The following is a 27,283-nucleotide window of genomic DNA, read 5'->3' as shown; positions in this document are numbered from 1 at the left end:
TTCATCCTAAAGCAACAGAATATGCATTCTCTCCAGTGCACATGGAGCTTTCTCCAGAATAGACCATATACTGGGACACAAATCAGCCCTAAGTAAGTACAAAAAGATCGAGATCATACCATGCATATTTTCAGACCACAATGCCATGAACTCAAAATCAACCACAGGAAAAAAATTTGGAAAGGTAACAAATAATTAGAGACTGAAGAACCTACTAAAGAATGAATGGGCTAACCAAGCAGTTAAAGAAGAAATTAAAAAGTATATGGAAGTCAATGAAAATGATAACACCACAATGATAACCTCTAGGATGCAGCAAAGGCGGTCATAAGTGGAAAGTATATAGCAATCCAGGCCTTCCTAAAGAAGGAAGAAAGATCTCAGATACACAACCTAACCTTATGACTAAAGAGCTGGAAAAAAAACAGCAAATAAAACCCAAAACCAGCAGAAGGCAGGAAATAATAAAGATTAGAGCAGAAATTAGTGCTATTGAAACCAAAACACAGTAGAACAGATCAATGAAACTAAAAGCTGGTGCTTTGAAAGAATTAACAAAATTGATAAACCACTATTCAGTTTGATCAAAAAGAAAAAGGAAAGGACCCAAATGAATAAAATCAAGAATGACAGAGGAGAGATCACAACCAACACAACAGAAATAAAAACAGTAATAAGAGAAAGTTATGAGCAATTATATGCCAATAAAATGGGCAATCTGGAAGAAATGGACAAATTCCAAGAAACATATACACTACCAAAACTGAAACAGGAAGAAATAGAAAATTTGAACAGACCCCTAACCAGTAAGGAAATCGAATTAGTAATCAAAAATCTGCCAAAAGACAACAGTCCAGGACCAGATGGCTTTCCAGGGGAATTCTACCAAACATTTAAGGAAGAGTTAACACCTATTCTCTTGAAGGTGTTCCAAAAAATAGAAATGGAAGGAAAACTTCCCAGCTCTTTCTATGAAGCCAGCATTACCTTGATTCCAAAAACAGACAGAGACAACACTTAAAAAGACAACTATACACCAATTTCCCTGATGAACATGGATGCAAAAATCCTCAACAAGATATTATCCAACCGGAAACAATAATACATTAAAAAATTATTCACCACGACCAAGTGGGATTTATACCTGAGATGCAGGGCTGGCTCAATATCTGTAAAACAATTAACGTGATTCATAACATTGATAAAAGGACAGGAACCATATGATCCTCTCCATAGATGCAGAGAAAGCATTTGACAAAATACAACATCCTTTCTTGATAAAAACCCTCAAGAAAGTAGGGATAGAAGGACCATACCTCGAGATCATAAAAGCCATCTATGAATGACCCAATGCTAATATCATCCTCAATGGGGAAAAACTAAGAGCTTTCTCCCTAAGGTCAGGAACAAGACAGGGATGTCCACTCTCGCCACTTTTATTCAACATAGTATTGGAAGTCATAGCCTCTGCAATCAGAAAACACAAATAAATAAAAGGCATCCAAATCAGCCAGGAGGCGGTCAAACTTTCACTCTTCACAGATGTCATGATACTCTATATGGAAAACCCAAAAGACCCCACCAAAAAACTGCTAGAATTGATTCATGAATTCAGCAAAGTGGCAGGATACACAATCAACACAGAGAAATCGGTTGCATTCCTATACACCAACAATGAAGCAACAGAAAGAGAAATCAAGGAATCTATCCCATTTACAGTAGCACAAAAACCATAAAATACCCAGGAATAAATCTAACCAAAGAGGTGAAAAATCTTTACACTGAAAACTATAGAAAGCTTATAAAAGAAATTGAAGAAGACAAAATATGGAAAAAGATTCCATGCTCCTGAATAGGAAGAACAAATATTGTTAAAATGCCAATAGTACCAAAATCAATCTACATATTCAATGCAATCCCGATCAAAGTGACACCAGCATTTTTCACAGAGCTAGAAAAAATAATCCTAAAATTTGTATGGAACAGAAAAGACCCCGAATAGCCAAGGCGATCTTGAAAAACAAAACCAAAGCAGGAGGCATCACAATCCCACACTTCAAGCTGTACTTCAAAGCTGTAATCATCAAGACAGTATGGTAATGGCACAAGAACAGACACTCAGGGGCATCTGAGTGGATCAGTCTGTTACGCATCCGACTTTGACTCAGGTCACGATCTGGCAGTTCGTGAGTTAGAGTCCCACATCAGGCTGTGTGCTGACAGCTCAGAGCCTGAAGCCTGCTTGGAATTCTGTGTCTTCCTCTCTCTCTGACACTCCCCCGCTCATGCTCTGTCTCTGTCTCTGAAAAGTAATAAATAAATGCCAAAAACAATAAAAAAAAAAAACAAGAACAGACACTCAGATCAATGGAACAGAATACGAAATCCAGAAATGGACCCACAAATGTATGGCCAACTAATCTTTCGCAAAGCAGGAAAGACTATCCAATGGAATAAAGACAGTGTCTTCAGCAGGTGGTGCTGGGAAAACTGGACAGCGACAGGCAGAAGAATGAACCAGGACCACTTTCTTACACCATACACAAAAATAAAATTCAAAATGGATGAAAGACCTCAATGTAAGTCAGGAAGCCATCAAAATCCTCGAGCAGAAAGCAGGCAAAAACATCTTTGATCTTGGCCACACCAACTTCCTACTCAACACGTCCCCAGAGGCAAGGGAAACAAAAGCAAAAATGAACTACTGGGACCTCATCAAAATCAAAAGTTTCTGCACAGTGAAAGCAACAATCAGCAAAACTAAAATTCAACTGACAGAATGGGAGAAGATACTTGCAAATGACATCTCAGATAAAGAGTTAGTATCCAAAATCTATAAAGAATTTATCAAACTCAACACCCAAAACACAATCCAGTGAAGAAACGGGAAAAAGACATGAATAGACACTTCTCCAAAGAAGACATCCAGATGGCCAACCGACACATGAAAAAATGCTCCACATCACTCATCATCATGGAAATGCCAATCAAAACCCTAATGAGATACCACCTGACACCTGTCAGAATGGCTACCTTAACAACTCAGTCAACAACAGACGTTGGCGAGGATGCAGAGAGAGGATCTCTTTTGCATTTTTGGGGGCAATGCAAGTTGGTGCAGCCACTCTGGAAAACTGTATGGAGATTCCTCACAAAACTAAAAATAGAACTCCCCTATGAACCAGCAATTGCACTACTAGGCATTTATCCACGGCACACAGGTGTTCTGTTTCAAAGGGACACATGCACCCCCATGTTTATCGCAGCACTATCAACAATAGCCAAAGTATGGAAAGAGCCAAATGTCCATCGATGGATGAATGGATAAAGAAGAAGGGGTAAATATATACAGTGGAGTATTACTTGGCAATCAAAAAGAGTGAAATCTTGCCATTTGCAACTATGTGGATGGAACTGGAGGGTATTATGCGAAGTGAAATGAGTCAGTCAGAGAAAGACAAAACTCATATGACTTCACTCATATGAGGACTTTAAGAGACAAAACAGATGAACATAAGGGAAGGGAAACCAAAATAACATGAAAACATGGAGGGGACAGAGCATAAGAGACTCATAAATATGGAGAACAAACAGAGGGCTACTGGAGGGGTTGTGGGAGGGGGGATGGGCTAAACTGGTAAGGGGCACTAAGGAATCTACTCCTGAAATCATTGTTGCACTATATAATAACTAATTTCGATGTTAATTTTTAAAACTAAAAATAAATACTAATTAATAATAAAAAAATTAAAATATTTTAAGAGAAAATATTGCGTGATCATGCTGTTGAGGTAAATGTTTCTTAAAGATTATGCGAAGCCTCCATTAATAAAGGTAAAAATCCAAAACTGAAAAAAAAAAGAATTCTTCATATTGTCACACCGCCATCCACACAAACTAATGTAGAAGTGCATCCCTAACCCTGTCATTCACTTTTACACAATCAAACCTAAGTCTGGAGCTTGATATATATGTCAGAGGACATGCAAATGGGGCCCTTTCTGTGCTGATAAAACCAACCCAGCCCGACCGTGCAGCTGGGAGACGAGCCCCAGCCCCGGGAGTCCCAGGTGTTCCCATTCTGTGATCAGCACAGAACACACACACCTCACCATGGAGTTTGTGCTGGGCTGGGTGTTCCTGGTTGCTCTTTTAAAAGGTAATTCATGGTGAACGAGGGACACTGAGTCTGTGAATGGATATGAGTGAAACAGTGAATGTGTGACAGTTTCCTGACCAACATGTCTTGTGTCTGCAGGTGTCCAGTGTGACGTGCAGCTGGTGGAGTCTGGGGGAGACCTGGTGAAGCCTGGGGGGTCCCTGAGACTCACCTGTGTGGCCTCTGGATTCACCTTCAGTAGCTATGCAATGAGCTGGGTTCGCCAGGCTCCAGGGAAGGGGCTGCAGTGGGTCGCAGCAATTATGGTAGTACAGGTAGCACATACTACGCAGACTCCGTGAAGGGCCGATTCACCATCTCCAGAGACAACGCCAAGAACACGCTGTATCTGCAGATGAACAACCTCAAGACCGACGACACGGCCACATATTACTGTGCGAAAGACACAGTGAGGGGACATCACTGGGAGCCCAGACACAAACCTCCCTGCAGGAGGGGATCAGCACCACCAGGGGGCGCACACTATGCACAATTCTCCTTTGTGTTCCCAGGCGCAGGTGCAGATGGAGGTTACAGGCAGGTTTCCTGTCAGGGTCTGGGGCTTCCTCTCCACACAGCAGTTTCCCCAGGGAGCCTCCCTGGTTATATGATTCTGTGTTTACCTATTAACTCTCTGAATTAGCAACTGGGTTGTCATAGGGAAACTAGACTAACATGCACAAAGACACAGTTGTTTGCACTTGCTTACTCCGGTCCCTCAACATGAGTGAATTACAGATTTCCTGAGGCACAACAGCTGCACATTTACAGGATTCCCAGATGCGCTCCCTGTGCAGCCAGGACCACAGGATCCCACAGCTCCTCCTTATCCTCACCCAGCCCTTGTCCCAGTCAAACAACGTGACACTTTCTTCATAGCCCTTTGCTACTCAGGACTTTAAATGAGCTACAGCTTTATTCAATTACTCTAAAGGAGAGACAAACAATCTCCATGTATTAGTCAAGATTCCCCTGAGGAACACAACCCAAATGTCATTGGTTTCCATAACTAAATATGTTGAGAAGACCCATGATCTACTGTCACAAGCTGAAGACCCAGGAAAACCAGTGATGTAATTCTTGTCTGATTCTGACTAGTGTCTAGTCTCAGAACGTGGAGAGCTGATGATGTAACTCTCAGAAAAAGGGCCAGAGGAGACCAATATTCCAGTTCAAACAAGCACATGGGAAGTAAAAATGAGGGAATTCGTCCTCCATCTGCATCAGATTCTATTGACAAACTTAATGGAATGGGTGGTGCCCAGGCAGAAAGAAACCATGGATGGAAATGCCAATCTCTTCTGGAACACATCACAGACATCCACAGAAACAGTGGTGAATCTGGGCACCCATGACACAGTCAAGATAACCTATAAAGTTAATCATGACAAGTCAACCCCCTGTAAACGTGGAGCTCAAAGACTGAAGATTTAAAAGTCAATCCCATCATTGGGGTGGAGTCTGGTGGGCACAGCAGTGCTCCTGTGGAGGAGGGCAGAGGCCCATAAGGGGAACTGTGGTCTGAGTATCCCCTGGGTCGCATGGGGAGAGACAATTCCCTTTGTGGAGTGCATTTGGGAGACGGGGCATTGCCTCTCATAGGACAGGAGAGCTGACAGGCACCATTAAAGTTCCCTGATCATTAGCATAGGAGCCTCTTCTGAGAGCAGCTAGCTGGACGCTGCCTTCTGGTTGTTCTTCACCATGCACTCCAAGCCCCTAGTATTGATGCAGCTGCCCATCTGGGGTAAATCAGCTCCAGGCACAGCACATCAAGACCCTCTCCCAGAGGATCAGTGGGGTCCCTGTCATATTGAGTTCACACAATTTGGAGTTTTCAAACCCAGCTAGAGCTCCTGAGATAAAACATAAGAGCCCTGTGCCACCAGATGGGCCAATGGCTTGGACGCAGACAGGGTGAAAGCAATTCTGACAGAAGCCTGGGACCCACAAGTGTTCTCTCTGTGTGAGGGCTTCCTGAACAGGGGAGGCTGGGAACTCCAACTCCAGGGACTAGAGAGGGAGCTGATGCCAATATTTCCTCCCACCAATCAGCATGGACAGATTTCACTCAGCAGCACAGCATCCCCAGTGCAAGCTGAGCCACTAACACCAAGCTCCACCTACTCCAGCCCCCATCAAGTGCTTGCTTACTAGGAAAGAGTGCCTGGCAACCAGACCACCACTGCACCCCTTCCTCCAAAGACCACCGTAAACCCCCACACGCACCAAGTCAGCTGATCATACAGTGACGCATATCCTCACCTCTAGGGGAGATAGGAATTAGCCTCTTTTAACAAGCAGACCAAACTCACCTAGTTAAAACTCACAACACTGGGCACAAAGTCCAACACTCCCCACTGGAGGCAAGGAGAAAATCTGCAGAGGACTGTCCTGAGGGACAGAGCAGCCAAAACACGACAGCACAGTGCCACGGAACATAAAACAAATGCTTCATGAAGTGTCAGGCCCTGGACAGTATGTGAACACTCCTCAATAAAGATACTACCCTAGAAGCAGAAAAGATAACAGGATTTTCTAAAACATTTAAGAAGGCAGAGACATAGACAACAACATGATGGAGGAACTCATCCTAAAAGAAAAAATGATAAAAGGTCATTGTGAGGGATATAATTAAAACACATAAACTAATGTGCCTCAAACAGAATTTCTGAAAACTCTCATAATGAAACAGGATTTTCAAAAAGTATCATAAGGATACTAGCTGTGCTTGAGGAAAATATATGAGACATGAGGGATACCCTTACTGCAAACAGAAAAGACCTAAAAACTAGTCAGGATGAAATTTTAAATGTTGTAACCGAGATGTGAAACTGATTGGATATAATGACCTCAAGGCTGAAAGAAGCAGATGAATGAGGAAGGGACATAGAAGATAAAAGTATGGGGGAAATGAAGCTGGAAAGAAGAGGAAAATTAAAATATTGCATCACAAACATACACTTAGGGAAATCAGCAACTCCATAAACTGTAATAACATTCTTTTGAAAGGAGTCCCAAAAGAATAAGAGGGAGAAAAAGGGGATACAATTTAGCTGAGTGAATTATAGTGAAAATTTCCACAAGCTGGGGAAGGAAACAGACATCCACATCTAGAAGGCAGAGAGAACACCCATTAAAATAAAAAAAAAAAAAGCAGGCCAACACTGAGACATATCATAGGAAAATGGCAAAATATCCAGATAAAGAAAAACCATAAAAGCATCAACACAAAAGAAGTTGCTAACTAACAAGGGAAGATTAAAAAAAAACTATGGCAGATGTCTCTACAGAAACCTTCATGCAAGTAGGGAGTGGCATCATATCCTCAACATGCGCAATTGAAAATTTTGCAGCTAAGAATACTTTCTCCAGTAAGGCAGTCATTCAGATACAAGGAGTGATAGAATTTCCCAGACAAACAAAAACCAAAGGAGTTCATGGTCTCTAAATCAGCCCTGCGAGAAATTAAAGGGGACCCTTTGAGTGGGAAAGGAAGACTAAAAGTAACAAAGACTAGAAATAAACAGAGAAAATCTCCAGAAACAATGACTTTGGAGGTAACACTATGGCACTAAGTTTATATCTATCAATAATTACTGTGAATGTAAATGGGCAAAATGCTCCAATCAAAAGACATAGGATACCGGAATGGATAAAAACAAATACAAGATCCTTCTATACACTGCACACTATTGACTCATTTTCAACCTAAAACACCTGTAGATTGAAAGTGAGGGGAGGGTGAACAATTTATCATGCTAATGGACGTCAAAAGAAAGTTGTAGTACCACACTCATATCACACTAACTAGTTTTCAAACCAAAGTTTGTTACAAGAGATCAGGAAGGCAGTATATCATCATAAAGGGGTCTATCCAACAAGAAGATCTGAAGCTTTAAATATTTATACCCCAAAAATGTAAGCACTGAAATATATAACTCAATTAATAAGAAACATAAAGAAACTCATTGATAATAGACAATAGTAATAATAGAGAACATTAACACTCCACTTACAACAATGGAAAGACAATCTAAGCTGAAAATCAATAAGGAAACAATGGCTTTGAAAGACACATGGACTGAATGGACTTAACAGATATATTCACAACATTCCATCCTAAAGCACCAGAATACACATTCTTTTTGAGTGTGCATGGAACATTCTCCAGAACAGATCACATACTATGTCACAAATCAGCCCTCTACAAGTACAAAAAGACTGAGATCATTCCATGCGTATTTTCAAACCACAACACTATGAAACTTGAAGTCGACCACAAGAAAAATTTGAGCAACACTGCCAATACATTAGGTTAAAGAACATTGTAGTAAAAGCTGAATGAGATTTTCAGGAAATTACAGAAGCAATAAAAAATACATGGAAGCAAATGAAAATGAAAACATGCCAGTTCCAAACCATCTGGAGGCAGCAAAGTTGATGGAAGAGTGAAATATATAGCAGTACAGGCCAAACTCAAGAAAGAAGAAAGGTCTCAAACACACAACCACTTTACAACTAAAGGAGCTAGAAAAAGAACAACAAATGAACCCTAAAGCCAGCAGGAACAGGTAAACAAAAAAGATTAGAGCAGAAATAAATGATATAGAAACAAAGAAAAACAGTAGAACAGATGAATGAAACTATAAGTTGGTTTTTGTAAGAATAAATAAAAATGATAAACCCATGGGCAGACTTGGCAAAAACAAAAGAGAAGGGACGAAAGTAAATATAATCAGAATTTGAGAGGAGACATCGCGACTGACACCACAGAAATACAACTATGAGAAAATAGTTTGGAGATTTATATGCCAACAAATTGGGCAATCTGGAAGAAATGGATAAATTCCCAGAATAATGTAAACTACCTAAACTGAAAAAGGAAGAAATAGAAAACGTGAACAGACTGATAATGAGCAAAGAAATTGAATCATTAATCAAAAATCTACTGACACACAAAAATCCAGGGCCAGATAGGTTCACAGGTGAATTCTACCAGATATTTAAGAAGAGTGTAAAATATTCTATTTAAGTAGAATAGAATATTCCTGTCTTCACAAACTGTTCCAAATAATAGAAATGGAAAGAAAACTTCCAAATTCATTCTATAAGATGAGTATGATCACGGTTCCAAACCAGATTAAACCCCACTAAAAATGAGACTTACATGCCACTAGCCCTAATGAGCAAGAATACAACAATTGTCAAGAAAATACTTGCAGGGGCGCCTGGGTGGCTCAGTCGGTTAAGCGTCCAACTTTGGCTCAGGTCGTAATCTTGCGGTCCGTGAGTTCGAGCCCCGTGTCAGGCTCTGTGCTGACAGCTCAGAGCCTGGAGCCTGTTTCAGATTCTGTGTCTCCCTCTCTCTGACCCTCCCCCATTCATGCTCTGTCTCTCTCTGTCTCAAAAATAAATAAACGTTACAAAAAAAAGAAAGAAAATACTTGCAAATTGAATCCAACAAGACATTAAAAGGATCCTTTAACGTGACCAGGTGGGATTTATTCCTTGGCTGTAAGGGTGGTTCAATAGTCACAAATAAATCAATGTAATACATACCATCAATCAGAGAAAGGATACGAATGATATGACCCTCTCAATAGATGCAAAAAAAATTGACATAGTACAGCATCCTTTCTTGATAAAACCCTCAACAAGGGGTAGAGGAAACACACCTCAACATCATAAAGTCCGTACATGAAAACCCCACAGCTAATATCCTCAGTGGGGAAAAAAAACCTTTTCCTCTACTGTCAGGAACACAAGAGGGATGTCCACACCCATCATTCTACTTAACACAGCAGTGGAAGTCTTATCCTCAAAAACAGACAACAACAAAAAATAAAGGCATACAAGTTGGAAAAGAAGAAGTCAAACATTCCCTCTTCACAGATGACATGACACTCTATATAAAAAACTCAAGACTCCACCAAAATATTGCAAGAACTGATACACAAATTCAGCAAAGTCACAAGATACAGTATCAACATACTGAAATCGGCTGCATTTCTACACAGCAATAATGAAGAAACAGAAAGAAAAATAAAAAAACTATCCATCCCGTTTACAATTGCACCAAATATAATAGGATACCTAAAGAGTTAAAATATCTATACTCTGAAGACTCTAAAAACGGTGAAAGAAACTGAGGATGACACAAGGAAGTGGAAACACCTTCAATGTTCATGGATTTAAGGAGCAAGTAGTGTTGAAATGTCTATGCTACACAAAGAAACGGGAGACTTCATGATTATGGATTTCATGCTATATTACAAGCTGTACTTATCAAGACAGTAAGCTACAAGCACAAAAGAGACACATAGATCAAGAGAACAGAAGAGTAAACCCAGATATGGACTCACAAATGTATGGCCACCTCATCTTGGATGAAGTAGGAAAGACTATGTAATGGGAAAAAAGACAGCCTTGTCAACAGAGGGTGTTGGGAAAACTGGACCAGAACATGCAGAAGAATGAAACTGAACCACTTTCTTACTCCATACACAAAAATAAATCCAAATGGGTGGAAGACCTAAATGTGAGACAGGAGACCATCAAATCCTAGAGGAGAACAGGCAGCAACCTCCTGGACTTCGGACATAGCAACTTCTTACTAGACGTGTCTAGAGAGGCAAGGGAAACAACAGCAAACTTGAACTACTGGGACCTCATCAAAATAAAAACCTTCTGCACAGCTAAAGAAACAATCAACTAATCTAAAAGGCATTCTACAGAAATTAAAAAGGTATTTGCAAACCACATATCTGATAAAGGCTTACTATCCAAAATCTATTAAAAAAACTTCTCAAACTCAACACCCAAAATACAAAGAATCCAGTGGAGAAATGGGCAGAAGACATGAGGAGATACTTTTCCAAACAAAGCATTCCGATGGCTAACCGACACAGACGAACATATGCTCAACATCACTCATCATCAGAGAATTACAAATCAAAACTACAATGAGAGATGACTGCACACCTGTCAGAATGGCTACAATTAACAACTCAGGAAACAACAGATATTGATGAGGATGAGGAGAGAAGGGAACCCTTTTACACTCTTGGTGGGAATGCAAAGTGCCCGGACCATTCCAGAAAACAGTTTAAAAACTAAAAATTAAACAACCTTCCACTCCAGCAATTGCTCTACTAGGAATTCATCCAAAGCATACAAAACTTCTGATTTGAGGAAGTACATGCACCCCAATGTGTACAGCAGCATTAACTATGACAGCCAAACTGAGGAAAGAGACCAAAAGTCCACCATGTGATTAATCTGCTATATGTATAGAATGGCATATTACTCAGTCATAAAAAAGAATGAAATCTTGCCATTTGCAAAGATGTTGATGCAGCTACAGGGCATCATGCTAAGCAAAGTAAGTCAGTCAAAGATGACAAACACCATATGATTTCCTCCTATGGGGAATTTAGATCTAGGGGAAGGGGAAAAAGAGCAAGAAATCATAAAAAAAAAAAACCTCTAAGGTTAGAGACCAAACTGAGGGTTGCTGGAGGGCAGGTGTGTGGGGGATGGGATAATGGGTGTTGGGGATTAAGGAGGCCACGTGTTGTGATGAGTACTGGGTGTTAATGTAAGTGATGAACCAATAAATTCTACTACTGAAATTAATATTACACAATATGTTAACTAACAAATATTTAAACACAAACTTAAAAAATTTAAAAAGTGGAAAAAAGGAAGGGAGAATTGTTGTCACAAATTGTCATGAACATGGAATCTAAGGTAGTGAGTCTAACGTCTTGCATTTACTCATTATATCCCTAACTGATGGTGGACATAAATTAACATACTCATGAATTTTCACAGCAGTGCCAGGTGGGCTGGAATTCAAACCACAGCTGCCCTTCCCAACTCCCCTGTGCCCACACATCATGGGCAGCTTGTCCAGACACCTGCACAAGAACCCAGGTTGGGCCTCAGCAGGGACCCACATCTGCAGAACTGGAAAGTGTGGACAGTTGACGCTTCCTGAGAAGCTCTGGGTTTCCTTCCCCGACTTGCTGTCTCAGCTCCCTTGTCTTCCTTTCCTGTCTCTTGAAGAGAACCATGTCCCCTGTTAGTGGTTCATGAAAGTGAGGGGCTATATGTTCTATAAACATTCAATATGACAGGTAACATACAAGGGGACAAAAAAAAAAAACCCATATGATGCAGCCTCTCTCGCGGCTCCTATCACCCAATGTGGTAGAGTACAAATAAACCTAAGTATTCATTTGGTCAAAAACTGCACAGCACGTTGGGAAAGTATTAAGAGATGAGAAGCCTGGAAGAATTCCACAAATGCAGATATGAGCTCCCCTTGGAAGGAAGAAGAAAAATTACAGTCCCAAACACGCAAGAGTAAAATAATTTTAGGAAATGATACAAGAGCTTCAATGCATTCTATTCATGAAGTGTCTAAAATTGGCAATGCAAAAAATGGATTTTGAGGGTTTCACATAGAATTGCGAAGGAAAAATTGTGTCAAGAACTCAGTTGTGTGCACAGAGCTCAGCGGCTCCTGAGACATATAGAAAGCCCACCACCTGAAAAGGTAAACGTGTTTTTGGACCCCAGGAGCATATCTATCAAATCTGATGAGCAGTCTGGCCAAAGAGACACAGAATGGCAACTCTTGTGAAATTTGAACTTCAATTTCCTATATTTCCACTTAATTTCCATATATTAGGAAAAACCATGCCACGAAAATGATTTGCTAGAGTCTATAAATTTAAAAACAAACGACAAAACTCTAAGTCACCAGAGACCAAATAGGGAACATGTCAACATTGAGAGAAACCAGAAAAAAAAACAAGACTTTTAGTTACATTGTAAGTCAAGAAATCAGTGGGGTGCCTGGATGGTTGAGTCAGTTAAGTGTCTCACTTCAGCTCAGGTCTCGGTGTCACAATTTGAGGGTTTGAGCCCCGTTGTCAGGCCCTATGCTGACAGCTCAGAACCTGGAGCCTGCTTCAGATTCTGTGTCTCCCTCTCTCTCTGCTTTTCCCCGCTCACGTTCTGTCTCTCTCTCTCTATCAAGAATAAACATTTTAAAAAAATATTAGTCATAAGCAATCAATCATCAAGAAAAGGAAAACTATAGCTAAGAACACAAGACCCATAAAAAGAAATGGTATAAATAGACTTTGTGAAAATCAATTCCGCTTATCTGCCCACGTGAATACCAATAGTAAGATAAGTTACAGAGTAAGAGACAACATTCACAAATTGCATAACCACCAAGGGACCTGCATCTTGAATATGCTAACAACCCTCAACAGTCAATAGGAAGAAAGGAAACAAACCTCCATCAAACAAGCACAGCCTTGTGTAGTAGACATCCTATCCTTGAGGTTATAGACACATTAGTTACTGACTGGAGAAGACTCTTCACACCATCGACTGTCAGGGAAATTCAAATCAAGAATGCAACAGATGCCCTATACACACATCCCAATGGCTCAGGTATGAACAACTCTGACAACAACATCCAGGTGAGCATCCAGCATACGTGGGGCCTCAAACAATGCAGGAAGGATTGACAAACAAACACCAGCTCTGGAAAACCGTTGGCTGTTGCTTATGAAATTATACATGGATGACATAAAAAGGAACCTGGAAATACCACTCCCGAGTATTTGTCCCTGAAGAATGAAATCCCATGCTCAGAAAATAAATGGTGTGTAAATATTTACAGCATCTTTCTTAGTGTTAGGAGCTCAGAATAAGGCAAAAGTCTTTCTAAATATAAAGGAATAAACCAACTACGAAACTTCCATCAATGGGAGGCTTTGCCAGAGAACTGTGACACTACTGATGCACACCTGAAATCAGGTGAAACTCAAAGACATGATGTGGAGGGAAGGGCGGTAGTCCCATAATTACAGAGGTGGTGTGACCTGGGACATTCACACAGCCAGACCATGGTGACAGTGGTTTGGTTGGGCATTCCTTATCTCTTTCTTTCCCAAACCACATGATGAGATACTCTGCTTCATTTGACAGCACTCCTATGTTCAACCACCCTCTGATGTATGGAGTCTCCACAGACTGAACCCTACAACCTCGGACTCCTCTGAATGGAGAGTTGTTGAGACCATACTCTGATGTGTGTTCTGACAGGAGCTGTTCCCTCCACTGTCCCTGGCTCTGGCTCTCTCCTGCAGGTGAGGGGGAGTAGGTTAGGAATCCTCCACTGAAACCATCTGTCTCCTGCACCTGACTCTCCCACAACATGAGGCCCAGACCTTCTTCCTCACACTTAGCTGGAAATGAAGTCAGTTCTATAGGAACAGATTTGCTCCTTGGATTAGAGGATTACTCCATCTCCCCCTTACCCTGGGCAATACTCTGGGCAAAGGTCTGCAGCTGCAGGGCGTGTCGGGGACAAACAGGATTCCAAACAGTTTGGAAACTGAGGGCTCTGTTTAGGGGTGGCTGGCAGCTTCACTGCCTTGTGGCTTGCTTGTCCTGGTGGCATGAGACTCCTGCCATACAAGTCAGGTCTGGGGTGATCAGGTTCCCAGCATCCCTAGTGGACTGTGCCCAGGGCAGAGCTTCCTTCCTGGGAGTGGGGCTGCCAACAATGAGTGAGTCGCACATCTCAGTGGCACCTGCTGGGGCTTGGCCTCAACAGCAAACAGCTTAGGGTCACTGACATCCTGTCCCTCTGGGAAAGAGTCCTCTGAACAGGAGCTGGTCACCGGGAACCGTGTGTATTGGCTACAACAGTCTGGAGGGGAGGTTGCAGCCAGGCTCAGGGGCACATGCCTATAGTCACAGTTACTTGCACTGGAGTTTCTTCTTGCTGATCTGGGGTGGGAAAGGAAAAGAACATACCTTAGTTCAAATAGTCTAGGTATTCTTTCTGGTAGTATATTTTCTGCAATAAATGCTTCTTCATGGGCTGTATGCCAACATGGCCATTTGCAGGCACTATAAATACATTATTTGAGTTTTTCTTCAAATTCCAGTTAGTTAACATGCAATGTACTATTACTTTCAGGTGTAAAATATAGTGATTCAACATTGCAATACAGCACCCAGTGTTCGTGATGAGCGCTCCCCTTAATCCCCATCAACTACCTCCCCATCCCTCCACACACCCTCCCCAGGGTAACCATCAGTTTTTCCCCTATAGTTAAGTATCTGTTTCGTGGGGCTTACGTGGTTCCATGGGTTAGGCCCACGACTCTTGATCTGGGCTCTTGTCTTGATCTCATCATTCCTGAGATCGAGCCCCACTTTGGTTTCTGCACTGACAGCACGACGTTTCCTTGGGATTCTCTTCCCATCTGCCTCTGCCCCACCTCCCATTCTCTCTCTAAATAAATAAGTGAACATTGAAAAAATCGCCTATTTCTTGGTTTGCCTCTTCTCTCTTATTTGTCCCTTTGCCCATTTGTTGTTTCTTAAATTCTACATATGGATGAAATCATATATTTGTCTTTCTCTGACTTATTTCCGTAAATATAATACTCTCTAGGCCCATCCCTGTCCTTAACAATAGCTAATGTCATTCCTTTTACGGCTGAGAAATATTCCAGTGTGCGTGGACGGGGTTATGTAGATATACCACGTATTCTATACCCATTCATCAATCAATGCATACTTCGGCTGGGTTGTTTCCATAGCTGGGCTGTTTGTGACATAGCTGCTATAAACAGAGAGGTACAATTCCCTTAAATTAGTATTTTTGTATCCTTTGGGTAAATACCTAGTAGTGCATTTGTTCTATCGTAACGTAGTTGTATTTTTAGCTTTCTAAGGAACCTCCATGCTGTTTTCCATAGTGGCTGTGCCAGTGTGCATTCCCACCAGCACCTCCAAAAGGATCCTCTTTCTCTGCATCCTCACCAACACCTGTTGTTTCTTGTGCTGTTGAGTTCAGCCTTTCTGACCAGTGTGAGTTGATATTTCATTGTAGTTTGGATTTATATTTCCCTGATGAGGAGTGATGTTGACCATCTTTTCATGTGTTTAGTGACAATCTGTAGGTCACATTTGGAAAAATGCTTATTCATGTCTTCTGGCCATTTTTTAATAGGATTATTCAGTTCTGGAGTTGAACTTTATACCATATATAGAAACCTTAAAGACTCCACCAAAAAAAAACCCCGCTAGAACTGCTACAATAAACCTGTAAATTTGTAGCATACAAAATCAACATATAGAAATTTGTTACATTTCTATACACCAATAATGAAGCAGGAGAAAGAGAAATCAAGGAATCAATCCCATTTAAAATTACACCAAAACCATAATATACTAGAAATAAACCTAAGTAAAGAGGTACAAGATCTGTACTCTGAAAAGTCTGGGACATTTATGGAAGAAATTGAAGAAAACACAAAGAAATGGAAAAAATATTCCATGCACATGGATCAAAAGAAAAATCATTGTTAAATGACAATACTATCCAAAGCAATCTAGACATTCAATGCAAATAATTCAATTTCCTGTCAAATAATACCAGCATTTTTCACAGAGCTAGAACAAATAACTCTAAAATTATCATGGAACCACAAAAGACCCCAAATAACCAAAGATCTTGAAAAAGAAAAAAACCTGGAGGCATCACAATTCTGGATATCAAGCTATATTACAATGCTGTAGTCGTCAAGACAGGATGATACTGGCAAAAAAAAAAAAACACATAGATTGATGGAAAAGATTAGAAAACCCTGAAATGGACACATCACTATATGATCAACTAATCTTTGACAGAGCAGGAAAGACTATCAAATGGAAAAAGTCCCTTCAAAAACTGGTGTTGGGAAAACTGGACAGCATCGTGAACTTGTAAGGAACCTGGACCACTTTCTTACAGTACACACAAAAATAAATACAAATTGAATGAAAGACCTAAATGGGAGACAGGAAACCATCAAAATCCTAGAGGACGACACAGGCACCAACCTCTTTGACCTTGGCCAGAACAAGTTCTTACTAGACATGTCCCCAGAGGCAAGGGAAACAATAGCAAAAATAAACTATTGGGATCTCATCAAGATAAAAAGCTTCTGCACAGCAAAGAACAAATCAACAAAACTAAAAGGCAACTGACAAAATGGGGGGAGATATTTGTATGACATCTCAGACAATGGGTTAGTATCCAAAATCTATAAAGAACTTACCAAACTCAACACTCAAAAAACAAATAATCCAGTGAAGAAATGGGCAGAAGACATGAATACATATTTTTCCAAAGAAGACATCCAGATGGCAAAAAGACACGAATAAAGATGCTCAACAACACTCTTCATCAGTGAAATATAAAGCAAAACCACAATGAGATACCAACTCACACCTGTCACAATGACTAAAATTAACAATTCAGAACACACAAAATGTCAGCAAGGATGCAGAGAAAGCGAAACCCTTTCGCACTGTTGATGGTAATGCAAACTGGCGCAGCCACTCTGGAAAACAGTGTGGAGATTCCTCAAAAAATGAAAAACGGAACTATCCTGTGATCAAGCAATTGCATTTATCCAAGGATACCAAAGGTATCCAAAGGATACCAAAATGCTGATTCGAAAGGGCACGTGCATCCCAATCTTTATGGCAGCCTTATCAACAAAAAACAAATTGTGGAACAGCCCAAATATTCATCAACACATGAATGCATAAAGAAGAGGTGGTAAATATATACAATGCAATATTACTTAGCCATCAAAAAGAATGACATCTTGCCAATTACAATAATGTGGATGGAACTACAGTGTATTATGCTAAGTGGAACAAGTCAGTCAGAAAAAGTCAAATATCCTATGATTTCACACATTAGTGGAATATAAGAAACACAACATACAGAAAGGAAAAATAAAATAAATCAAAACAGAGAGGGAGGAAACCAGAAGACACTCTTAAATACAGAGAACAAACTGAGGGGAAGTGGGGGAGGTGGGCTAAATGGCATGTGGCCATTAAGGAGGGCACTGGGTGAAATGAGAACTGGGTGTTATATGTATGCGATGGTTCTCTAAATTCTACCCCTAAAATGAGTACTACGCTGTATGTTAACAGATTGAATTTACATTAATATAATACAAGAAAATTATATATAGAGAGAGACTACCTCAAAATAGCAAGCTTCTGCACAGTGAAGGAAACAATCAACAAAACAAAAAAGCAACCTATGGAATGGAAGAAGATATCTGTAAATGACATATCCTCAGGGTTAGTTTTCAAAACATATAAGTTTTTTTTAATTGTTTTCAAATTATCAGTAGAGAGTGTGTCCATGCAGTTCAGCACACTGTTGTGTGAGAAGCAAAACTCGTGTCTTCCACTTTTATATTGTGGTAAGATCTCACTGAAAATGAGACCCACACTCTTCACAAAATTTTAACCATACATTACAGTATTGATAATTACAGGGGTAATGATGTGGAGACCCCTTTAAAACTTGTCATCTTGCATAACACAAAATCATAGCCCTTGAGATCTACTCCTCATTGACCCTCCCTGCCAGGCCCTGGAAACTGCCATTTCACTCTCCATTTCATTGTTATCAAAACCCAAATTCAGCTGCCTGTTGCTGGAAAGGTCAATGTTCAAAGTTTTAGTTTGGGTGGCAAAGGAATTTGAGCTATATTCAGAAGGCCAGCCACTGGGGAGAAGGCAAACTCTTGTCCAAACGTCACCTCTGAGGTTTCTCCCTGACCCAGGGCGTTTTAAAGCAGTAGAGGGTACTTAAACAAGGCAGTGCCATGGTCAATACCATCTTTTGATCATGGGCAGACTGCATGGTGCAAGCTGCCAAATTAACCTCAACTTCCCTGCATCTCCAGCTGAAGAGGGAACCAAACTACATGGGAGGAGACTGCCAGAGGCCAGGAAAGAACCCCCATAAGGGATTAGAGGAGAAAACCCCTGGGGCTCACACATGGTCAGCAGTACTTTCTGTTCTCCCCAGCTGGCATAAGAAAATACTAAAATACAACCTTGTAGTTCACCAATCATCACTCAGAATACTGACAAATGTTTTCCTCAGTGAACTCAGAGGAACCTTCAAAGCAAAAACCAAAAGGATCAAATGGCTTCCAAACTAATAGCCAAGGAGAATAAGACACACAAAACTACAAAGAGATTTTTGCATCACCCATAAAGGTAAAATTGACAATGTTTACCTCCGCATCACAAGGAAGCAAAAGCAGTGGTCTCCGTAATGAGGAAAAGTAGTCATCCAAAGAAAGTGACCCAGCAGTACCACAGGACATGGAATTGGTAGAGAAGTTAAGGGTGATATAACTGCATAGCCCATATGCAAGTAGCTGGAGGAAAGATTAAAGGTGTTGACTAGAGCCATGCCTCTGGGTCCAAATCCCTACCCATGTCCATGTGACCACTCTTGACCATGGCCCACCTGCCCCTCCCATATCCTCCCCAGCCGAACTGATGTGCAGGGTCACCCAATGCCACACCGTGGGACTGTTGCCTAACCCCACAGGTGGCCCCCACGTGCAGGGTGCTGGCCACCTGGCACAGCCCTCTGTTCTCTCTGATGGTCTAGACCTGGCTTTGCTGAGGATCCTCCATTTATCCATTCTCACTGGCAGATGTCTCTGAGCAGGGGCATGAGGCTGGCAGAGGACCAGGTCACCCTGAGGGCACCCCTCTTGCTATTTGCACTCTCGGCAGTGCTGGCTCCTGTGCAGGGTTCTCAAGGGCATCCCTCATGGTGCTACATCTCCTCTGAGATGGTAATTCAAAGGAAGGAGCCACACCACAGCAAGGGCATTCAGAGGCCTGGCTGTCCGTCCTATAGCCTGCGTTTTGGGGCAAGAGACATGTTATGCACATGCGGCACAAGAAACTCTTTTGGTCCAGACTCTGCTGATGATGACTCAGGATGCTCAGGGAGCCTTGCAGGTGGACTAACCCTTCATGCCTCCAGACTGTTACTACCTCAGCTACCTGGAGGAGATTCCTTTTTCCATGGTCACAATTGACACAGGCTATGGCAGCCTTGAAGATATCATGAAGTTGGATTAACTTGCCTATGAAATGAGACCCCTCGGTGATTTCCAATCATTTGAACACTTTGTTTCTCAGATAGTCGAGGACATCTGTGCAATGGGACCTACTTATAACCGGGGATATAAGGAGGACAGGGGACCCCCTGTTCCTCAAGGAAATGCCAGTGCAGCCCCAAGGATCTCTAGTAAGTTCTGTTCATCCCATCACAGAATTTTCAAAGGACTTGCTTTCAGTTTCAAAACAATGTATAGTGTGTTAACCACGTGGAAAAAAGTGCCCAATTCCTAGTAAGGCTAGTTAGCTTAATTGAGTCCATATTTCATGCTATTGATGTAAGTTATTGGTTTCATGGTCATTTATAGTGAGAGACATCAAGCTCACACAGGCAATTATGTGTTGCATCAGAGCCCCTTTTTTTCCTCTTCAATAGTATGAGTGAAAGTATTTTCGATTTCTTAAAACACATTCACCCTTAATGTGATTTGAGATGGGCCCCATGAGGTTCATGGCAGTCCAGTTGTATATTCTATATGCCATCCACCAATGGCTTATATGCCATCATTCTGGGTTATTTAGGCAGACATTATTTACTCTTGTCTGTCATAGCAACACATCAGATGGCAAGAAATTGTGGCTCGTGCATTGACACTGATGAATGTGCTTGCCAAAAAAGGTCCAGCTGCCTTAGGACCCAACTAACTGGTATAATGGAAGCTTTCAGTAACTGTTCCTTCATTCATATGCAGCACATAATGAATTGTGGAACAGGCAAGTGCATGTTCAACACTGAAATGGTGCATTTAAATAAAAGCCTGACCCACTATCATTATGGAAACTACATAGTGGATCCAGGAAAGCAGTGTGACTGCGGCTCATTCAACCAGTGCTACAGCAATCTAGGCTGTATGCGTGATTGTATCTGAACCCCTGGGGGCAAATGTAATACAGGCAGATGCTATACAGACTGCACCAACTCCGCTGCTTGGACACCCTGCAGACCAATCCAAAATATACGTGATCTTCCAGAGTTCTGCCATGGGGTGACCTTGGCGTACCCTGTGACTTCCATATGCAAGATGGAACCGGGTGCACTGAAGAGGGCTGCTGCTATCATGGAAACTGCACTGACCGCACTATTCACTGCCAAGAAAGCTTTGGCAGAAATTCTGGGAAAGGTGAAGATGTCTGCTATACCATAAATCACAAAGGCAGCCGACATGGACACCGCAGAACACCCCGGGGAAGTCAACGCTGAACCTGTTCCCATACTGGCGTGCCTTGTGGAAGGCTGCAGTGTAGGAATGTCACACATCTCCCTCAGCTGCAAGAACATGTTGGATTCCATCTGTCTGAGATCCAGGGTTCTGATGTTTGGGGCTGGATTCACATCGTAGCACAGGAACAACCCAGATTCCTCATGTGAGAACTGGTACTTCCTGTGCTTCTGGATAGTTCTGTCGGGATACCTACTGCACTGGCAGTGGGGCTCAGCTGAATTATGACTGTATCCCAGAGAAATGCAGTCACAGAGGGATGTGCAACCATAACAGGAACTGCCACTGCCACACAGGCTGGGATCCTCCATGGTGCACGGACAAGGCACTGGTGGGAGCACAGACTGTGGACCCCTCCCAGAAGAATTCAGCCAGTCAGGCAAAGTCATGAATCCATGGTATATCTCAGAGTGGGTTTTGGTCACATTTATGCCATAATAGCTGCATTCCTCTTTGTTGTTTCTGGAAATGTCAGAACTATAAACACAGAGAAAGTTAAGGAAGAGATTTTTGGAGAAGACAATCCATAATTTAGCCTCCAGACCCCTGAACAACTATAGACAATGCATCTGGTGCATCTGTAAAAATACAGTATTGAGGCGGCACAGCTGACATCCACGTTTCCAAGGGTCTGCGGGAGACACAGGGGTCCTCAGGGACATCACAGCTCTGACACCAGGTCTCTCATGGGTCACCGACCAGCACTCTGAAATAAAACTTGAAAACTGCATGCTTGTGGCTTTTATGTAGTTTTTAAGCCTGTAAGAGCCCAAACTGAGCCTTAGTTTCTGGGAAGAGGACCTGAGTCAGAGCTGTGTCTTGAGCAGAAGTGTCTGGTTCCAGAATTAAGAGAAGTTGACACAAGCTCCTTCTTGGCAACTTCATGAGTTTTCTCCAAAACTACGCTGTTGTGGACTGAAAAGTTTCTCATTCTCCAGGTAATCTGTCTTCCCCCAGTCCCATGTGGGCTCAGGATAATGGAGGGCTACCACCCACCCATACTGCCTGTCCACACGGGGGTGTCTGCGGGCTGTGAGGGAAGGGGACTGCCATTAGGTTCCACCTAGCGCAAGCTGTGCCTCTCTGGAGAGCAAATTTCCAAATGTGGGAGACTGAGACCATGAAGCTGAAAGGAGCACCCCATACATCAATCAGAAAGGTAGGCACAAGTGTCTATGGATGACTCTGGCATCCAGAGGGAGACCGGGAAAGGTGAATCCCTGCTCTCTTTCTCTTGCCTACTTTTCAGTGAGTTTAACCGTAGATAAGAATCTGCCTAGGGTTCCCACTTTGGTTTCCCAAGCACCTTCTAGAATAACACAGAGGTGAGCCTGTGAAAGTTAGCGAATTCAGCCCCATCCGCTCCCAAGAAATCCTGTACTTGCTACCCTGTTTTCTATGTCCTGATCATGGCGAATGTGGGATGGAGGCCTGCCCTTCCCTGGGTCCTTGTGCCCTCTTGTTCTGGGCTCTGTAAGCCATAAATCCTGTGCTTCCATTTCCTTTGTTGGGGGTGTACTGAAACCCCACCTTCAGTCACAAGGGGCCCACACATCTCATGTACCCCAAACGAGAGCTCAGATGCCTAGGGAGCTGCCTGTCACCCACTGTGACTTGCTGTTGCCACTTCCTTCAGCAGGTCACAGTCTACATGTTCTTAATTCAGTCCAGAAGCTGAGGTCCCACAATACATTTATCCCCAAGGATGGGATTGGGAGCCTAGCTGATGCCCCCCTACAATGCCTTAGACCTAAGAATGGCTCACTCATTCCTCACCCTCACGTCTCAGCTGCTGTGGGAAGGAGCTGGTGCTTGCTGGTGGTCTGTAGCTTTGATTTGGGCTTATGCCAGGTGTTGCCAGAAACCCTCACCCTAAATTATCAGTGCCATAAAAGGTCAGACTCCCTGCAGAGACCAACAAGCAGGCACCAGTCTGGGTGCAGGGGTGTGTATTTCCTATTCACCTCCAAAGGAGGTGGACACCGAGGACAGTGTTCCTAGATTAGTGTTGAAGAAGACGCCAGCTGCTTGGTCCACTGTGTTGCGGCCAGCACCGTGGTGTTGTGCTTGATTAGCCAGGCCTAGCTAGTGATGGAGGCAAATCTACAAGGAGCATCATGGCACCCAGGGTGGAGGTCTTGGCCAAGGCAAGCTCCCCCTAGTGGCTGCAATCCTCGCTGCTGTCGCCAATGGCTCCCCACCTGTCAGGTATTGGGTGGGACACCTCAGTGTGGGAGGCCACAGAACATGACTCTGGGAAGAAATAACTTCTATCCCAGATTTTCCCTGTCACGATCCACTACACCTACATGTCCAAGGACCAGCGTGAGAGACAGAAATGGTGACAGGCACTATACCATCATGGAAATGCAAGGCTTCCTGGAATCATTTGTCCAAAGGGAGGGAGACAAGGACATTGATTGGCTTTTGTGGGTCTTCGTCATTGGCTCCAAGCTGTTGCTTACAGCACTTGACATGCTGCAGCTGGCTGGATTGGTCCAAGACTGCCAAAGTCATCATTCACTGAAAAACTCAAAGTATCCACAGCCTCTTTACAGAGACACCCTAGAGGAGCCTCCAGACTTTTCACTCTATCAAAAGACCATGACAAGCACACCAAGGCACAGGGCAGGAGACACAGACAAAAAAGGGGGAAGGCTCTGAGGAAGACTCTCCCCAAGCCCCCAGAGCCCACAGAGGTAGGAAGAAAGAAGCTCTGATTCCTGGGACCTGGATTTTTATGGCATGGCAGCACAGGCCCACTGGGAGAGACCCAATCCACCTCTAAGATAGAATGGGGACAATTCAAGGAGTGTGGGGTTTTTGTTCTTTGTTTTTGCCTTGTGTCATGCGCCCAAGATCCTTGACCATTTCCAACCTGGAGGAGAGGCCCTTGACAACACCATCTAAGGAGCTCTTCATGAAGGACCACTCTGACCTTAAGTCTGTGCCATTACATGCACAGTGGGGGAACAGGACGACATAGGTTCCTGTCCACGTGACAAGAACCTGATCTCAGGACCCACTGTGGAGACTTTCGGCAGAGGAGGGCATGCATCCATGCTGATAAGAACCGGTTTCATCAGGACCCCCTGTGGAGGATTCCAGAGGACGAGGGCCCAGGTCCACACCGACAAGAACCCGGTTTCGTCAGGACCCGCTGTGGAGGATTCGGGAGGACCCGGGCCGGCGTCCACACAGACAAGGACCCAGTCTCCTCAGGACCCACTGTGGAGGATTCAGAGGGACGTGGCCCTGCGTCCCCACTGACAAGAACTCAGCCTCCACAGGACCCGCTGTGGAGGATTCAGGAAGACGAGGGCCCGCGTCCAAACCGACAAGAATCCGAGACTTCGGGGAGACGAGGGCCTGTGTCCACACCGACAAGAACCCAGTTTCGTCAGGAACCGCTGTGGAGGATTCGGGAGGACCTGGGCTTGCGTCCACACAGACAAGAACCCGGTCCCCTCAGGACCCACTGTGGAGGATTCGAGAGGACGAGGGCCAACATCCAAACCTACAAGAACCTGGTCCCCTCAGGACCGGCGGCAGAGGATTCAGGAGTATGAGGGCCCGTGTCCACGCTTACAAGAACCAGTTTCATCAGGACCCACTGTGGAGACTCTGTGTGGACCAGGGCCCACGTCCACACCGACAAGAACCCGGTCTCCTTAGGATCCGTTGTGGAGACTTCGGGCGTACAAGGTCCCGTGTCCACACCAACAAGAATCCGGCTTTTCAGGACTCGCTGTGGAGGATTTGGAAGGAACTGGACCTGCGTCCACACGGACAAGAACCCAGTCTCCTCAGGACCCACTGTGGAGGATTCAGGGGGACGTGGCCCCGCGTCCACACTGACAAGAACCCGGTCTCCACAGGACCTTCTGTGGAGACTTCGGGGAGACGAGGGCCCGTGTCCACACCGACAAGACCAGGTTTCGTCAGAACCCGCTGTGGAGGATTCGGGAGGACTTGGGCCTGCGTCCACACTGACAAGAACCCGGTCTCCTCAGGACCCACTGTGGAGGATTCCGGGGGACGTGGCCCCGCGTCCATACTGGGGGACGTGGCCCCGCGTCCACACTGACAACAACTCGGTCCCCTCAGGACCCACTGTGGAGGATTCAGGAAGACATGGCCCCGCGTCCACACTGACAAGAACCTGATCTCCTCAGGACCCACTGTGGAGGATTCAGGGGGACGTGGCCCCGCGTCCACACTGACAAGAACCCGGTCTCCTCAGGACCCACTGTGGAGGATTCAGGGGGACGTGGCCCTGCGTCCACAGTGGGGGACGTGGCCCTGCGTCCACACTGGGGGACGTGGCCCCGCGTCCACACTGACAAGAACCCGGTCTCCTCAGGACCCACTGTGGAGGATTCAGGGGGACGTGGCCCCGCGTCCACACTGACAACAACCCGGTCTCCTCAGGACCCACTGTGGAGGATTCAGGGGGACGTGGCCCTGCGTCCACACTGGGGGACGTGGCCCCGCGTCCACACTGACAAGAACCCGGTCTCCTAGGGCCCACTGTGGAGGATTCAGGGGGACGTGGCCCTGCGTCCACACTGACAACAACCCGGTCTCCTCAGGACCCACTGTGGAGGATTCAGGGGGACGTGGCCCCGCGTCCACACTGACAAGAACCCGGTCTCCTCAGGACCCACTGTGGAGGATTCAGGGGGACGTGGCCCCGCGTCCACACTGACAACAACCCGGTCCCCTCAGGTCCCGCCAAGGGAGGAGCAGGCGAGGAGAAAGCCAGGCCCCGGGAAGAGGAGCTTCCGGAACCTGGAGGCTGAGGGGGGCGCTGTTCGCCAGACCCTGGGGGGAAAGGACCCTGCGCGGCTTCGTGCGCGGTGACACTGTGTCCCCCGCGGGGCTTACCTCACCGGCGCCGGGCGGCGGGGCCGCGCGGCCGTCTTCCTGCTCCGCGCCCACTCGGTTCCCGCCGCTGCCTCATGCGGTTCGCGGTCCAGGAGCGGGCTCCCCTGGCGGAGCTCGCACTCCCGCCGCTCTGGCCTCGCGGGTCCCTTCGGCCTCCGCGCGGGGCGGGGTGTCCCTCCCGAGTCTGCGACGGCGCCGTGGGGACTTCTGTGCGACACCCCGGAGCTGCAGATGGCTCCGGGCAGGACAGACGTGCTCACAGGGGCGGTTCCTCCGCGGCCAGGAGCACAGAGCAGCTCTCCGCCCCCGTGCGTCTTCCTCCCTTTCTGTCCCCAGTGCCCTGTCCTGGGACAGCAGGCCTGCCACCTCCTTGCTCAGATTTCCTCTGGGGCACGTCGTTCCTTCCGCCGCGGTTGCAAATGGCACCGTCTCTTCCTTTCTCTTTCCGACGGGTCGTCAGGAGCGTGCAGACGTGCACGTGGTGTGTGTGTGCTGCTCTCCTATCCTGCGAGTGTCCTCGTTGCTCCTTCCGTTGCCCTTGGAAATAACCCGCCAGTTATGTTACCAGCCAAAGTGGGTTTCTTCAGGAGTAGCGGAGAATTGCCATCCGGGCCCAGCAAGCTGTGGCAAAACCGCGGCCGAGCGGGGAGCACACGGAGAGGAGCGCTGTTTCGCGGAGAAGAGGAAGTTGGGAGCGTGGTTTTGAAGCGAAGTCCGCAGGAGGAAAGCAGGGCTGCAGGGCGGGCAGGCGCCTCCCGGGCCCAGCTGCAGGGGCGGTGGGTTTCCTGCAGGGGCCGCAGGGCAAGGCTTCCCCTGGTGGGGCCTGAGCCGGGGGGTTCTCTCCGCGGAGGGTTCTAATCTTGGGTCTGTAGCCGTGGGTTGTTCCCCAGCCTGACCCTGGGTGGTGGGCTCCGCCTTCCAGCCTCCCCTCCCCGCCTCCCGAGTCCACTTCCGGGAGATGTCCCTTCAT

At 44.8% G+C, this 27,283-nt stretch overlaps 1 protein-coding gene and 1 gene segment (V, D, J or C); one reads left to right on the top strand and one right to left on the bottom strand.

Moving 5' to 3' along the window:
• Positions 1 to 4,263: 4,263 nt before the first annotated feature.
• On the top strand, positions 4,264 to 4,628 carry LOC122223229 (the record flags this gene model as incomplete). The annotated part of the segment is given in 1 exon segment: positions 4,264 to 4,628. A coding segment is annotated over 1 exon segment (365 nt), but the record flags the coding sequence as incomplete, so codon positions are not given.
• Positions 4,629 to 14,286: 9,658 nt separating this feature from the next.
• LOC122222700 lies at positions 14,287 to 27,283 on the bottom strand. The gene is made up of 3 exons (XM_042943237.1): positions 26,918 to 27,283; positions 26,314 to 26,672; positions 14,287 to 14,980 (listed from the first exon to the last, which is right to left on the bottom strand). Exons 1-3 carry the CDS (start codon positions 27,281 to 27,283, stop codon positions 14,683 to 14,685), a joined length of 1,023 nt encoding a protein of 340 aa, XP_042799171.1. The 3' UTR covers positions 14,287 to 14,682.

This window comes from Panthera leo, chromosome B3 (genome assembly GCF_018350215.1).
Source record: "Panthera leo isolate Ple1 chromosome B3, P.leo_Ple1_pat1.1, whole genome shotgun sequence".
NCBI classification, from domain to species: domain Eukaryota; kingdom Metazoa; phylum Chordata; class Mammalia; order Carnivora; family Felidae; genus Panthera; species Panthera leo.
This window is presented reverse-complemented; position numbering and strand designations above follow the sequence as displayed.

Bases quoted from the DNA above. Each gene is read 5' to 3' on its own strand.
- LOC122222700 (XM_042943237.1), bottom strand. From the start codon at position 27,283: ATGAAGGGACATCTCCCGGAAGTGGACTCGGGAGGCGGGGAGGGGAGG. The intron at 26,673-26,917 runs GCAATTCTCCGC...AGGAGGTGGCAG, and splicing joins CAGCTTGCTGGGCCCGGATG to GCCTGCTGTCCCAGGACAGG. The intron at 14,981-26,313 runs GTAAGCCCCGCG...TTCCCACCCCAG, and splicing joins CGCCGCCCGGCGCCGGTGAG to ATCAGCAAGAAGAAACTCCA.